General features: G+C 42.2%; 1 protein-coding gene across 6 annotated transcripts in view; it reads right to left on the bottom strand.

Moving 5' to 3' along the window:
* Positions 1 to 15922, bottom strand: part of MRTFB (myocardin related transcription factor B) — a 224048-nt gene that overhangs the window by 28040 nt on the left and 180086 nt on the right. For all 6 annotated transcript variants that reach the window (XM_029058491.2, XM_029058494.2, XM_029058493.2 and 3 more), the window contains 2 exons: positions 5718 to 5965; positions 82 to 223 (listed from right to left, as the gene is read on the bottom strand). In XM_029058491.2, the coding sequence (XP_028914324.1) occupies positions 82 to 223; positions 5718 to 5965 (390 nt within the window). The remainder of the gene's footprint in view (positions 1 to 81; positions 224 to 5717; positions 5966 to 15922) is intronic.

The following is a 15922-nucleotide window of genomic DNA, read 5'->3' as shown; positions in this document are numbered from 1 at the left end:
ATATGTGCCAGGTACAGATTATGGTCATATTCTCTGCCTACTGGTTTTCAGGAGTGAGAGAATTCCACTTGTGATTATTACCTTCAAGTCATCCAGGCTAGGAGGCAATGGTCCTGGTTTTCTAGCGGGAACAGAACTGTTCTGTCTTGCTGTGTTGGCCGCTGCTGTAGGGGTGTTATTGCTCAAAGAATTCCCAGAGCTAGTCTGCTTGTCATTTAATGGCCTTCAAAGGAAAAAGAAAATTCCAGTTGGAAACTCTGCCGTTATAGGTGCATTTTCTTTCTGACCCTGTGTGCTACTGACTCCAAATGTTCACATTCACCTTTCAGGAATCAGCTGCCGGGGCAAAAAGTTAGATTAACTTTCCAAACGGCCCACTTCCCTTCATGGCCTGATTGATTCTTCCCCTCCAAAGAGAGCTAGTCTTGGTTGATGCCAGGAAGTGTCCTTGTGGGAAAGGTGGAGAGTGATCTCTTAGGGAGAGGCTAATAGAGGCAGGGCTCTGGAAGGGTGTTTGCCAAGTCCTTAAGGCCCCCATTCTCAAATCCCTGATTCTGAGTTGACAAACGCTGAACTCCAGTTTGCTAAAATCTGACTTGACTGTGCATGTCATCATGCTCTGATCAGAACCAACGAGGGATATTTTCTCTGACGCAGTAATGCACGTCCAGCCCAAAGCTGAGTGAAACCTGGGTTCATCTTTCGCCAGGTTTAGGGGCTCTCTGGCTGCGTGACCGAATGCGCGCAGCCGTATTTGCTGGAAAAAATTTGAGCAGGAAATACAAACATCCACTCAACCTAACAATGAAACGCAATGTGGGGAAAGTAATCGGAAAAGCTAGAACGATCAAACGAAAAATGATCAAATAAAGGACGAGCTCAAACAATGGTCAACTTGATCAGCTAATTCACAGGAATAACAGAGACAACCCCAACGTTATAAGACATTGTAGAATTAAACTGGATGACGACAAAAGGTGTGATGAGAACCTCTTAATACATTATCTGCTGTAATTATTTTAAAGTTTCAAAATTTAATTAACCAATTTACTGGGCCCTGTTCTCTTCCACATTGGTCAGGGCCTCGGAGAGGTGCATTTGCTTTCTTAGGCCACAGTGGGACAGTAATGCCCTACATGGCCTAGTGGACTGAAAGAGTGAATACAACTCCCTTAGTCTCATTTAGTCTGGTGGAGTAACTTCATTCATTCATTCAATAGTATTTATTGAGCGCTTACTATGTGCAGAGCACTGTACTAAGCGCTTGGGATGAACAAGTCGGCAACAGATAGAGACGGTCCCTGCCGTCTGACGGGCTTACGGTCTAATCGGGGGAGACGGACAGACAAGAACAATGGCAATAAATAGAGTCGAGGGGAAGAACATCTCGTAAAAACAATGGCAACTAAATAGAATCAAGGCGATGTACAATTCATTAACAAAATAAATAGGGTAACGGAAATATATACAGTTGAGCGGACGAGTACAGTGCTGTGGGGATGGGAAGGGAGAGGTGGAGGAGCAGAGGGAAAAGGGGAAAAAGAGGGTTAAGCTGCGGAGAGGTAAAGGGGGGATGGCAGAGGGAGTAGAGGGAGAAGAGGAGCTCAGTCTGGGAACGCCTCTTGGAGGAGGTGAGTTTAAAGTAGGGTTTTGAAGAAGGAAAGAGAATCAGTTTGGCGGAGGTGAGGAGGGAGGGCGTTCCGGGACCGCGGGAGGACGTGACCCGGGGGTCGACGGCGGGATGGGCGAGACCGAGGGACGGTGAGGAGGTGGGCGGCAGAGGAGCGGAGCGTGCGGGGTGGGCGGTAGAAAGAGAGAAGGGAGGAGAGGTAGGAAGGGGCAAGGTGATGGAGAGCCTCGAAGCCTAGAGTGAGGAGTTTTTGTTTGGAGCGGAGGTCGATAGGCAACCACTGGAGTTGTTTAAGGAGAGTGACATGCCCAGATCGTTTCTGCGGGAAGATGAGCCGGGCAGCGGAGTGAAGAATAGACCGGAGCGGGGCGAGAGAGGAGGAAGGGAGGTCAGAGAGAAGGCTGACACAGTAGTCTAGCCGGGATATAACGAGAGCCCGTAACAGTAAGGTAGCCGTCTGGGTGGAGAGGAAAGGGCGGATCTTGGCGATATTGTAGAGGTGAAACCGGCAGGTCTCGGTAACGGATAGGATGTGTGGGGTGAACGAGAGAGACGAGTCAAGGATGACACCGAGATCGGGGGCCCGAGAGACGGGAAGGATGGTCGTGCCATCCATGGTGATAGAGAAGTCTGGGAGATGACCGGGTTTGGGAGGGAAGATGAGGAGGTCAGTCTCGCTCATGTTGAGTTTTAGGTGGCGGGCCGACATCCACGTGGAGACGTCCCGGAGGCAGGAGGAGATGCCAGCCCGAAGGGAGGGGGAGAGGGCAGGGGCGGAGATGTAGATCTGCGTGTCATCTGCGTAGAGATGGTAGTCAAAGCCGTGAGAGCGAATGAGTTCACCGAGGGAGTGAGTGTAAATGGAGAACAGAAGAGGGCCAAGAACTGACCCTTGAGGAACTCCAACAGTTAAAGGATGGGAGGGGGAGGAGGCGCCAGCGAAGGAGACCGAGAATGACCGGCCAGAGAGGTAAGAGGAGAACCAGGAGAGGACAGAGTCCGTGAAGCCAAGGTGAGATAAGGTATGGAGGAGGAGGGGATGGTCGACAGTGTCAAAGACAGCAGAGAGGTCAAGGAGGATTAGAATGGAGTAGGAGCCATTGGATTTGGCAAGAAGGAGGTCATGGGTGACCTTAGAGAGAGCAGTCTCGGTAGAGCGGAGGGGACGGAAGCCAGATCGGAGGGGGTCTAGGAGAGAATGGGAGTTAAGGAATTCTAAGCATGGTATGCAGTACCATACCGTACCATACCATACCATACCAACTTAGTATGGAGGGACCAAGGAATCATTAACTTTGAAGTTTTCATAACTTCATCTACATCATTTATTCAAGAGAGCTTATCAATTCAGATTCCATGAATAATGGTATTTATTATTAAGAAGAATAGTTAGTTCTCAACCTCAGATAAACAGAGATGGGAAAGTCAATTTGATTTTAGGCAACACTCTTTGCAGGACCACGAATCACCAGCTGCTTTGCTCAAGGTCAGTGGCAATGATGTAAAAGTTGAGTGCCTAAAAGAAGCCTCTGAGCATGCCACTTTCCAACTGGATACGGCCACCTTACGAGAAGGGCCGAGACATGTGGTGCTGGGCTGGGGAACGGGGATAAAGGGGTGTGTGTGCCAAAATTCTAATGGGACACCACTTGGTTTGCACTTCCTCCTTCTTTCAACACCACAGAGGTCATCTGGACAGGCCTTTAGCCCTGTAGTTCTTTATCCAACTAAACACCAGAAGCTACCACAAAGTGCTCTTTACCAGAAAGAAAAAAAGTCCAGCCCAGTTCCCTGTTCACTCACAAATCCTCTGTTAAATTAATATTTAATGTAGGAAACACATTTAAAATCCCAAGATGCCTTTGGTTTAAAGAGACATTTTAAATACATGCACTAAAAATACATTATAAAGCTGTAACCCAGAAACCTCGGATTTCCCTAGGATGATTTACAGCCTGCTAGGTATCATTGTCCGGTATCTCTTGAAACTTTATAAGCACTATGTTCTGGTATCTGTCCATCTGAGATACAGTATCACTGCAGCATATGATCTTTTACTCTCCATCTGTTACTCTTAATTGCCAAGTTCTGCTTAAGAAAATTGAAAAATCAGATTAAAACTGAGGAAAAATAACACAGGTGTTCTTAAGCCCCTACATTTTGAAAGGAAAGCACTTTCAAATTTAAATGACAGACACTGGATTTCTCTTTTCCTCTTGCCACTGATTATTAGCTGGCAATATGATGAAAAAAATAACATGATATTCAGACATTTTCAAATGGCAAAGCTGCCTAATGCACTGAACAAATTTTGTTCTCAGCCAGACAGCTGTTAAAGGTAAAGCGCTTTTAACAGACCTTGAATAATATGAATAACATCAGCTGGGTCTTAGAGAAAACACGGCATCAAACATCTCTGAATTATTCTGATAAATTACCCACTAAAATGCATTCAAAAATTTACTGGCATCCCCACTATTATAACTTGTAAAACAAATATCTGGTAGTAAAAACCCATGGGTTGCATTTCAAGGGGTCAAAAGAGAGCAGAGTTTAATTCTTTTCATACTGCAATTTCCAGAAAGATCATCAGAAAGTGAAACTCTGATGTCAGAAGATTTAAACTGCCACTCCCAATCACTAATTTCTTTTAGTTTTCTGTCTTTGACCACCTCCAACATAGCCTGTATACAATTTCTTTTGGACGGCTTCATAAATGGGAGCAGTGCTCAAGTTTTGGGTTTTTAATGCTCTCCTATGCATTTTAATCCGATTTTCTCCCACTTTACTAAAGGGAAAATTTAGAGGAGGTCCTTCAAGAGTGTTGGGAGCAGAACCACAGTTAATTATTCCTTTGAGAGGTGCTACAACTAAAAAGGGGAAGGTTCCCTCGAACCCCTAACAGCGAGATAGAGGGGTGTGTGTGAGAGCGAGAGAGAGAGAGAGATCTCAATGTACAGAAACCCCTTTTTTCTCCAGTGCCACCCATGGCTGATCTATAATCGATGATCAAAACCAACACTTCTGGAAGGCCAGTCTGCTTGGGTTCCCATCTCAGAAAGTAGAGGATGATATGAAGAGAACAGCCTACACAATCTGCCCCACTTTTCTAACTTTAGTGCTTGTGTCTTAGAACCAAGACCACCGCACACAACTATTTTGCCACAGTTATGAAGGACTGGAAATAATTCCTTCTGGACACAAGACCTTAAAGTAATAAGCACCTGAAATTGAATTTAATTTGCAATCTTCTGCATGATACCCCAGCCCTGGGAATGGTCTTTGAAACACAAAGGCATTTGGTTGCCAATGTAACAACAAATAGATGGAGGACAGATTCCAGGTCGATGACCTGGCCAGACAATACGGGACAAGGAAGGACTAAATTTTCCCAGTCGGGCCTGGTTTGCCAGGTCTTGGATGAACTCCAGTTTTCAAATTTGGTCTGGTTACAGTTTGGACTGGCCACATGGCTTCAGGTGACCGGTGAGTTAATGCAACCACGTGCTGTTTCCCGAGGATTTGCGCCCAGGTCCTGTCCACCTCAAGGTGGCTACTCTAACCTCAAACAGCAACGGGAGCTGGAGCACACTAAGGAGCAGTTGAGCCCACCTGAAGCTGGTTGAAAATCAGAGGGGGCCCAGCCGCACTTGGCCAGTGGACACAAGATCCACAAGCCAGGACAGGTTATGTAGGGCTCTCTATGACTCTGGAAAATCGCTGCTTCTACTCTGCAATCCTGTCAGCTTAAAGATCATTTAAATCAAAAACCCACAGGGCAAACTCTCCAAAGACCACGGCCACGTCTTTTCAGAGACCAACAATCATTTGCTGGCCATGAGCAGTGTCTTCAAACTTACAAATTGGGTCTTTTGGTGGTGTAAATATCACACTTCTGGAAGAGAAATCAGCCTAAACAATATCGACCAGATAATTTGTGACAGAAATTATGTAACTGTCTACCGAACTTTTGCAACCAACTATCTTTAGAGACACGTACAAATAAAACATAGGAGGTGGATTTTTTTGTTCCCGTTAAAGAAGGTAGTACCCCCTTGTAAAGGAAAATTGACAAAATTTTTCATACTTGAGTGGCGCAGGGAGGATTGTCTGGTAGTTGTAGTGTTGTTGCTGTTGGCTCAGGATCTGTAGCTGCAGGAAGAGCTGCTGTTGCTGTAGCAAACGGGCGTAGTTGGAGTCCATCTGTGGCTCGTTCTTTTCACCTTTCTGATCTGGTGGAATGTACTGGTGGTACTTCAACTTCTTTACCCTTGGTTTGGGATCTTTGCACTTCTTGCTCCGATGTTTGTCATTTGGATTCTTCGGATGGCTTTGCTGTTTTTCAGGGATAAAGAAATAAAAATCATTCCGTATCACTACAAGGATCTTGCAACACAAAAAGCCTTACTGACTGAAAAAAAATCACTTCTCTGCTGTGTGACCTTGGAGAAGTCACTTCACTTCTCTGGGCCTCAGTTGCCTCATCTGTAAAATGGGGATTCAGACTGTGACCCCCATGCAGGACATGGACTATGTCCAACCTGACTGGCCTCTATCTATCCCAGTACTTTGTACAATGTCTGGCACAATGTAAGCGCTTAACACCACCATTAAAAAAAATCACTATGGTTTTAAAAGAAACAAAAAACAAAAAGCGAATTACCCAGTTTTGGGCACAAAAGATGGGAAGCAAACTGAGAATTTCTTTCTTCATCTGCCTTGTCTTTTCACTGTGGGTAAAGAGTCAGCTGAAGTATATTCTCTACCAGGTGACTGTGGTTCAACCTTGGTGGGGATTATCTGTGCTTTTCCTTCTGTGAGGTGGGGGAGAGGTGATAGTGCATCTAGGCTGGATCTTTCGGCCTTTGCCATCAAAGACCCCGCGAAGGTCCGACGAGGCAACGAATTCAAAATGCACAACTCTCATAGTTAAGCTCTGCTTTCAGGATCTTAATCCCTCAACTACCTTCTCGGCACATCTTGCGCCAACTGCAAACTTCTGTACTCCCAACCACCTGTAGACCATCTACTGATCCACTTTCCTTCTCCCTCCCATCTGCAAATTATTTTAGTGTCTGTCTCTCCTGCTGTATTGTAAGTTCCCTGAGGGCAGGGATCTTATGTAGTTTTCCAAGCACTTAATATTACTCCGTGAAACAGCATGTCCTAGTGGAAAAGTGCAAGGGCCCAGGAGTCAGAGGACCTGGGTTCTACTCTGGGCTCCGCCATTTGTCTGCTGAGTGACCTTGGACAAGTCATTTAACTTCTCTGTGCCTCAGTTGTATCATGGGGATTAAATACTACTCCCTCCTACTTAAACTGTGAGCCCCATGTGGACAGGGACTGAGTCCTACCTGATTACCTTGTATATACCCCAGCTCTTAGTACAGTGCTTGTCACATAGTGAGAGCTTAACAAGAACCATAATAATAATAATTTGTTAAGCACTTAATATATGCCAGGCACTACTGACTGCAATAGAAATGCTGGAAATATCATTTATTGGTTCTAGGAATGCATTAGCATGTAAAGTATTCATCATTTATATACTTTCCATTATGCTGTCACTAGTTTTATATATCCAATTTTTAATAGAGCACTCTGCCTTACTAGGGTCTTATGACTTTAAAAGCAAAATTTTAGAGTTCTTGTCCCCTTGTTTTAAGAATTTCCTTCAAGTTATTCTTCCAATCACCATTTCAGTGCACAGTCTCACAAAATAAACACAAGTCAAACACAACTTGCTTTTTTGAAAACTAGTGATATTTCAGCAGTAATTTTGTACTCACAAAACTAAATGGACAGAACACTGCCAGGATTTTAAGTTTTGTGCTCACCGCTAAATGCAATTCCAAATTCTCACAATTTCAACAGCACCAAACACTGCCCTAGAGCCCTTTGGTTCACATGACCGATCAAACTGCTTCTGTCAACTGTTCAAGATTCTAAACTCCTTCATTTGATTAGAAAATGAATTTTGATTTTCACACATTCCTGTTTGAGTCTGCCATTTCTCCTGGAATGTGCACAGGAGCAATTCAGGGTGACTAGAGAAGATACAGATTGACAACTACAGCATTGTCTTCCACAATACCATCAACTCGGTTTGGTTAATCTGAACTACTGGCGATCATACACACAGCTCTTACCTCAGTTGCTAGCTTTCTTCCATCAGTAAAGCCACTTACCCCTAGTCCAGGCTGCCGACTGTCAAAGTTACCACTTTTTTTTCTAGGAAAAGGAGTTAAGAGTATTTCCATCTTCATGTTGGCAATTGCTTTACTCTAACTGGAACTTCACTTTGAGTCATATTTAATTAAATACCTGCAGATTTGGCACATTTTATTTTCATTTTAATCTCTCTCATACCTAGCAGAAAACCATCTGCTGATCTGCTTGATTACTTCTCTTCCTGCCTAGTATCAGTGCTGATCTGGAGGTTTCAAAAAAAAAACCAACCTAAAAAAACAAACAAACAAAAAAACCCCCACCCCAAAACCTCAAAATCTCAGAAGTCAAATTGTGGTGTGTGGTTTGGGAAGAAAAAAAATATGCGAAATGGCTAGAAACTGAATTAAGAGCATCAGAACAACAGAAATGGTCTTTGCGTGTGCTTAGTGCGGTGAGGCCACTTGCAGCACACCCACAACCAAGGGTTCATTTCGTCCTCAGTGCTGTCATCTAAAAACATGAGGAACAACCAATATCAATAATTAAAATGACCGACAACACTCCTATCAATGGTATTCACTGAGTCTGTACTGAGAGCACCGTACTAAGCGCTTGGGAGCGTACAATACAATACAGTAGGTAGATGCGATCCCTACCCATAAGGATTTTGCAGACTAGATTAAATCCCAATGAATTCAACTCTGTAACACCCATCTTCTCTCCCTGAAAAAACAAAACAAAGAACAAAACAACCCTCAATGGGCGGCCTAGTTGATGGGGCACAGGTCTGGGAGCCAGGGAAACTTGCCATTTGCTTGTTGTACGATCATGGGCAAGTGACATAATATTTCTGGGTCTGGGTTTCCTCATCTGCAAAATGGGGATTAAATGCCTGTTCACCCTCCTTCTCAAATTATGAGCCCCACATGGAACAGGGACTATGCTAGCCTGATTATCTTGCAACTCCTCCAGTGTTCAGCACCGATCAAGTGCTTAACAAATACCACAATTATTTTCTGAATTGTGATTCGATTTATTGAATTAGATCTGGCTAAAGCATGTTTTCTACAAGACAGGTACTATCAAAAAACCACAAAAAATACAAAACAGTTTACTTTCCCTATCTCACTAGTATTCATATTGTGAACCCTGCTAGTGTTAGACTATGGAAGATGAAAAGCAGGAACAACTAAAAATTTGCACTCAATGCATGACACTAATAAGGATTACTTTCTTTGTCAATGTTTCAACACCTAAAGAGGAAAATACTGCTGGTTTCTGTGTGTATCTGTCTAGGACTGAACATTACAGGAAGTGGGGGACGTACAAAGATCTTGCTTTTCTCTACACAAATCTATTCTTCTTTATTTCAACTGCTCAATACTTGAGCATTACAAACCCTTTACACTTCTCAAACTATTGCTGTCAAGGTTATACTCTTTTTCTCTAATTCTGACCCTACTGCCAAATATTTTAAATGCCTTCAAGGCTGAATTTTAATGTTAAAACCCAATCCAAGTCCTTGACTTCATGGGCCCTTCAATTCCCAATCTCTGTCCCGACTTGTTCTCTGTTCTCTTCCATTATTTCTTCACCAATTTGAATCTTAGCACAGTTCTCTTTAGTCTGTATCTTCCCTGAACTGGGAAACCTCCGGGGTGGGGGTGTTTCCTTTTAAGACACTAACTGCTCCTTTGCCTCCGGAGTAAGGAAGAAGGAGAATCACTTGATCCCAAGGTGGCTTTTCACCTCCAAAAATCCATTTATGTTACGGGGAAGGGGATGGATTGCGGGTACATTAGTTATTCTAGTGCTCCAGTCAGGAGCTGGTTTGCAAAGCAGTGTTCTTTGAGGACACTTGGTCTAGTGGCTTTGAGGAAGACCTGTCTTCTCTGGGTGGTTGTTTCAAGCAAATTAAGCCTCTAAAATCTGAGTTAATGACTATTTCCTGATTGAGCCTTTTAAACCCTTAAATGGTGGGAATTCTTATTTTCATTGTATAGGTGTGGAAGCAGAGGTGCAGATACTAATAGGAGTTAGTTCTTCTCACTCCCTGCTGAAACATTCACCAGACAATACAGTTGGTGCGAGAGCTCCTAACAAGAGCAAAGGTAGATTATTTTTGCAAACTGGTCTTTACTGATTTAATCAATACTATGGATCTGTTAATTATATATCATCTTAAATTGTGGGTTTTTTCTTCTTTTTAGCAGATGATTTTGAGAACTGTGTGTGCTGGAAAGAAACCTTAAGCATTTAAATCCTATTTTTATTTCTTTGAAGATGACCAGTCGTTCGCAGAAAACAAAATATTTTGGGCAATTCCTGAAGACACCTGTCTAAAAACCCTACCCCTCTCCCCACCCCCGGGGTTCTGTTTTTGTAGACTGTATCCAGCACATTCTCTGGGGCAAAGATGACTCATTTTAAATGAGTGACTCATTTTAAATTCATGCAGCACTCTAAAAAGACAGTAAGATTCACGATTGAAGTTACTTAAGGTTTCATACAAACCTCTGTGATAAAAGTACAAACAGTGGACAGAAGCTTACAAATAGGTTTAAGGTTTAGTTAGAAAGCAGATATAAAGCAGTTTTTACGTAGTGGAGGGGCCTCAAACAGGTATTTTTATGAATTACATTTTCCCATGAAGACATACTTTGCAAACCTTTCGAACTGCAGCAGAATTTATTTTAATATAGTCATTAGATAATGTGGACATACGATCACCTTTTTTAAATGCTGCTCCATCCAATTATTATTACAACAATGGTGAATTCCTTTGCCCTCATATCATCCTCAAAGAACTGAGTACTTGCAAACCCATACATGCCTAAGAATGTTGAAACCTGGACACATTAATGAACCGGATCCAGATGAATTTTCTTTCTGCATTCCTTTATCTCAGATACTTTATCAATTGTAGATCTGCAGATAATTTAATCATTTTCACTGAGAATCTGCAGGTCACCTCACTAGTCTAAGTGCCCGATAAATACCACTGACTGACTGATTTAATGGCCCAGTATGAATTAAAATACAGCTTTCACGCTACCCGCCATCAGTCCTTCAAACACTGGCTTTATAGAATAAAGGAAACCAGGCGAGAAATGTTGCCCCTCCCTGTCTGTGTTAGACTTCTTAAGATTTTTTTTCAAAGAAAGGAAATAACTTACAGCAGAACATCACCACTACAACAAATTTTCTTCTTAGGACAAATTCCTCAAAACCACTGTAATGAATTGACTTGGCATGATTTCAAATGGGGATAAATGTGAAGAATGTTCTCCAAACAAAAAACAGATTATTACTATTACTTTTTTTTAAAAAGCCCTATGAACCCAGAATGCTTTACTAAGGGTTTACATTTTATTCTTTACAGCCAAATATTTTTCTATGGATGCTAAGAGGTTTGATGCTAACATGCTGCATTGCCTAAATATGTGCTGAACATTCAGATTTTTTAAATCCCCAAATTCCAAATACTAGCTAATACTTCTGTACAATAATACTGGAATAAGCCTGGGCTGGTTCAGCTTGCTATTAATGAACAGCTTTCAACGGTACCTTGTTCTCAATTTCCCACCTTCGGTACTTATGTTTACCTATTTATGTATTTATTAAGCTATTTCACCTGATACATTTGTTCTAGTTTCTTTCATATCCTTATTCTTTCGCTGGTTCCCACTTGTTTGGAAATAACTCTTAGCCTTAGTCAGTCCACCCCATTAGTTTATAAACTCCTGGAGGGTAGTTATAATATGTCTGGCATCTGTTGTACTCTCCCAGGAATTAGTACAGTGCTATCCACTGAGATACTCACTAAATACCACTGACTGATGATACTGCTGAATTATTATGGGAAGTTTTTAAACACATCCTACAAAATCCAAGGTCATTGTTGTTGCCATGTTGAACTTTACACGGCAGCCACCACCACCACCATCATCTTCAGTATTTATTGAGCACTTACTGTGCGCAGAGCCCGGTCCTAAGCACTTGGGGAACATCCTAAAGAATCACAAGATGCAGTGCTTGCCTTCAAGGAGTTTACTCTCACCAGCGTATTTTAGCTCAAGGGCCGGAATTGTGTCTATCCTATCTTCTCTGTTTTACTGGACTTTCCCAAGCACTTAGTTCAGCACTCAAATGCCACTGATTAACTGAGAGATACATAAATATTTCAATTTACTGGGGGAGATGTTTTGAAGCCTGTAGGACTCAGCACTACCTAACGTGAGAATAGTGGGGAAAGAAAAAGAGCAAGGAGCCTGAACTTGACGTCCACTGTTATATGTAAACTCCTCGAGAGTAGCGGTTTACCGCTATTGTCCTTTCCCATGCGTTTACTGCAATAAACAATAATGATTGTGCTATTTCTTAAGCGCCTGTTAGATATCAAGCATTGTGCTAAGAGCTGGGTGAGGTATAATGCAATCAAGTCCGGCACAGACCCTGTACCACATGAGACTCCCCGTTTAAGCGGGAGGGAGAATAAGTATTTAATTCCCATTTTACAGATGAAGTACTTGAGGCACAGAGAATTTAAGTCACTTGTCCAAGGGCAGAAAGAGAGCAAGTGATGGAGCTGGGATAAAACCCAGGTCTCCTAGCAATAGGGCTCCGCCAAAAAGGCTACGGGTAGGTGCATCTCAGAAATAAGACTTTTCCATAAAAAAGTCCCAAGTTTTATTGCACTCATTTAATGACAGAGGGAGGGTTCCTCTTTGAGCAAGAAATAGAGTAGTCTGCATATAGTAAATGCTCAAATACCATTGATTTGTCAGTGAGTGTAGATTTTTTTTTACCTCCAATACTTGACTTATTTTCAAATAATATTCTCCAAGGGAAATCAAAATAGAGGAATACCATCTAAACTAGGGCTTTCTTTGTCTTCCCCATACTTAAAGAAAGCAGTCAAGAGAAGGAAAGCTACAGGACTCCAAAAGAGCCAAGAAAAAACGGGAAGAGGAAAAGGGAAAAGAACAAGAATTATTCACTATTGGCAGGTTTAGACACTTTAACACTCAAATCCTCTTTAGCTCTTCATTCATGACACGAATGAATTCTCCACTCTCCTGAATCACTGACTCCGCTGAGGAGTCTAGATTGGGGTGGGCTACACCCCTCTCACTCAAGCTACCTGCAAGAGGAAAAAGATTTAGCCCCATTTGAGGTGTCACAGGCGTAAGAAATGAGTAAAATGAAACCGCAAATTCTACTGTTCTAACTTGAAACTACCAAGAAGCAGAGTGGCCCAGTGGAAAGAGCACGGACCTAGGAGTCAGAGGACCTAGGTTCTAATCCCGGCTCTGCCACGGTCTGCTGGCAGTCACTTACCTCCTCTGGGCCTCAGTTCACTCATCTGTAAAATGTGGATGAAGATTGGGTGCCCTGTGGGGATGGTGTCCAACCAGATTATCTAGCCCAGTGCTTATTACAGTGCCAGGCCCATAGTAAGTACTTAACAAATATCATGAAAAATATACCGTCACAATAAAACTGAGAGAACTGACAGGGAGGGCCTTAGTCTGCACTTAATGGAGGGTAGCAGAAGCCATTTTGTGACCAAATATTGCTGAAACTATCATTTCCAGCCATCATACACTCCTCTAATGCTAACCTAGTCTCTGAACCTCAATCTCATCTATCTTGCCGCCGACCACTCGACCACATCCTGCCTTTGGCTTGGAATGCCCTCCCTCTTCATATCCAACAGATGATCACTCTCTCCACCTTCACAGCCTTATTAAAAACACATCTCCAAGCGGCCTTCTCTGACTAAACTCTCATTTCCTCTTCTCCCACTCCCTTCTGTGTCGCCCTCGCACTTGGACTTGCACCCTTTACTCAGCAGTCCCTCAGCCCCACAGCACTTACGTACATATCTGGAATTTATTATATTAATGTCTGTCTCCCTCTCTAGACTATAGCTCATTGTGGACAGGGAATGTATCTATAAACTTTGTTATACTGTACTCTCCCAAGTGCTTAGTAGAGAGCTCTGTACACAGTAAGCACTCAATAAATACAATTAATTGATTCTAGTCTGCATTAATTGATTCCAAAATAATTTCTGATCAATTTTAATCTCAGCATCTTCCTACCGGCAAAAATGGGAGTCATTGTCCCCGACCAGAACTTTATATATAAAAGCAATTATAAATTTTCCCAGAGAGGGTACGTGGCTAGAGGAAAGTCACACAGCTGAGTACTGAATACTATAAATGAGATGTCTATGAAATGTCAATCTGAAAATGCTAAGAAGTAGCTTGCACTCTATTTTGTCGACAGCAACAATATGTAATGTTTGAGATCTAAAGCCACTATCATTGACATTTTATTTGGAAAACCTGATGTTTATCCAGGTTTACTGTGTAAAGTATTGACTATATTAAATTTGAGTATGGGTTCCATCAGCAGGGTTCTTAGAGAGTCTATTTGCATTCTGCACTTGTATTTGTCCTGAATTTGCAGTAACGTGTTACTTCTGAATAAGCTTCCTTTCATTAGAAAGTTATTTTTTATGGTATTAACAATAATAATAATGTTGGTATTTGTTAAGCTCTTACTATGTGCAGAACACTGTTCTAAGCGCTGGGGTAGACACAGGGTAATCAGGTTGTCCCACATGGGGTTCACAGTTAATCCCCATTTTACAAATGAGGTAACTGAGGCCCAGAGAAGTTAAGTGACTTGCCCACAGTCACAGCTGACAAGTGGCAGCGCAGGAATTCAAACCCATGACCTCTGACTGCCAAGCCCTGGCTGCTCTCTCCACTGAGCCACGCTGCTTCTTTCTAATAACACTTAACTAGTAGTTAAGTGTTTAGAACAGTGCTTGGCACATAACGTTGGGCACTGTTCTAAGCGCTGGGGTAGATACAAGCTAATCAGGTTGGGCAAAGTCCCTGTCCCACATGGGGCTCACAGTCTTAATTCCCATTTTACAGATGAGGGAACTGAGGCACAGAGAAGTTAAGTGATTTGTTCAAGGTCACACAGCACACACCTGGCAGAACGGGATTAGAACCCGAGTCCTTCTGATTCCCAGACCTGTATTCTATCCAGTAGGCCACACTACTTGAAAAATTCAAAGACTTTTAATAAAGGTAGAAGCCTCAGGATGTTTCCTGACCTACGTCCTGCTTTAAGGCAGGTGAAAACTCTAAACTATCCACTATCAACCAATGTTTATCTACTTTTAAACTCTTCAGAGATCTTCTTCAAACTGCTTGGGTAGCTTGGTTCAGGAATTAACCACCTTTACAATAAGGAAGTCCACCTTTATGTCCAACTGGAATATTTGGTGTAAATAGTAAGTGCTGCTTCCTCTTCAGTCTTCTATGGGTATGGAAAACAACTGCTTAGTTTTCTCTTATTATTGCATATGGGAAAGAATCAAGGCCTTTTTGAAACCCATGGCATTTACTTGTGCCCCTTGCTACATACTCTGCCTCTTAAAACAAGCAAGTTATATTGGTCTGGTGCAATTTTTCTAATTTAGTAAAGGAACTCTAATTTTTTATTTCATATTTACCTAAAATCTCAGATTGCCAAAGGCACAAAATGCCATCTGTAAGGTTTCTTTCGCCCCTGTAATGAATAGATGTATTGCAACATGTTCACAATACATCTATTAAACACAGGGAAAAGCCCATCTCAAAACTCATCTCTTTCCTCTTCAATTTTACAATCCTGCATGGGACTGCTTTATTAACACCAAATCTGTTTCAAGCACTAACAACAGCAAATGATTCTCTCCACATAAAATGTGGGAAAGACACAATCTCAAGTTTATCAGAAACACGTTAAAGACCAATCTTCACTTAGTAACCTCAAGCTTCAAAGTTTAGAAAAACAAAATGTATCTAGGTCTATAAACATTTAATTTGCCATGTCATAATATCGCCGGGAAAACATTAAGTGATAGTCTCGTATACACACCCAAAGAACATTCCTCACATATATTAAAGATAATATCTGAATGTAAGTTCATAAAATATACCTAATGTAATATCGAGGCCAAGTTAGCTTCAACTGCTGACCACTGTTAAAAAGAATTTCCTTCACTTGTGTAGGCGGTAGAGTTCTGGATAGGCTATAGTCTGGTTTCTGGTA

The sequence above is a fragment of the Ornithorhynchus anatinus genome, chromosome 2 (genome assembly GCF_004115215.2).
Source record: "Ornithorhynchus anatinus isolate Pmale09 chromosome 2, mOrnAna1.pri.v4, whole genome shotgun sequence".
Lineage (NCBI taxonomy): Eukaryota > Metazoa > Chordata > Mammalia > Monotremata > Ornithorhynchidae > Ornithorhynchus > Ornithorhynchus anatinus.
Note: the sequence above shows the minus strand (reverse complement) of the source record. Positions and strands in the feature narration are given on the sequence as shown.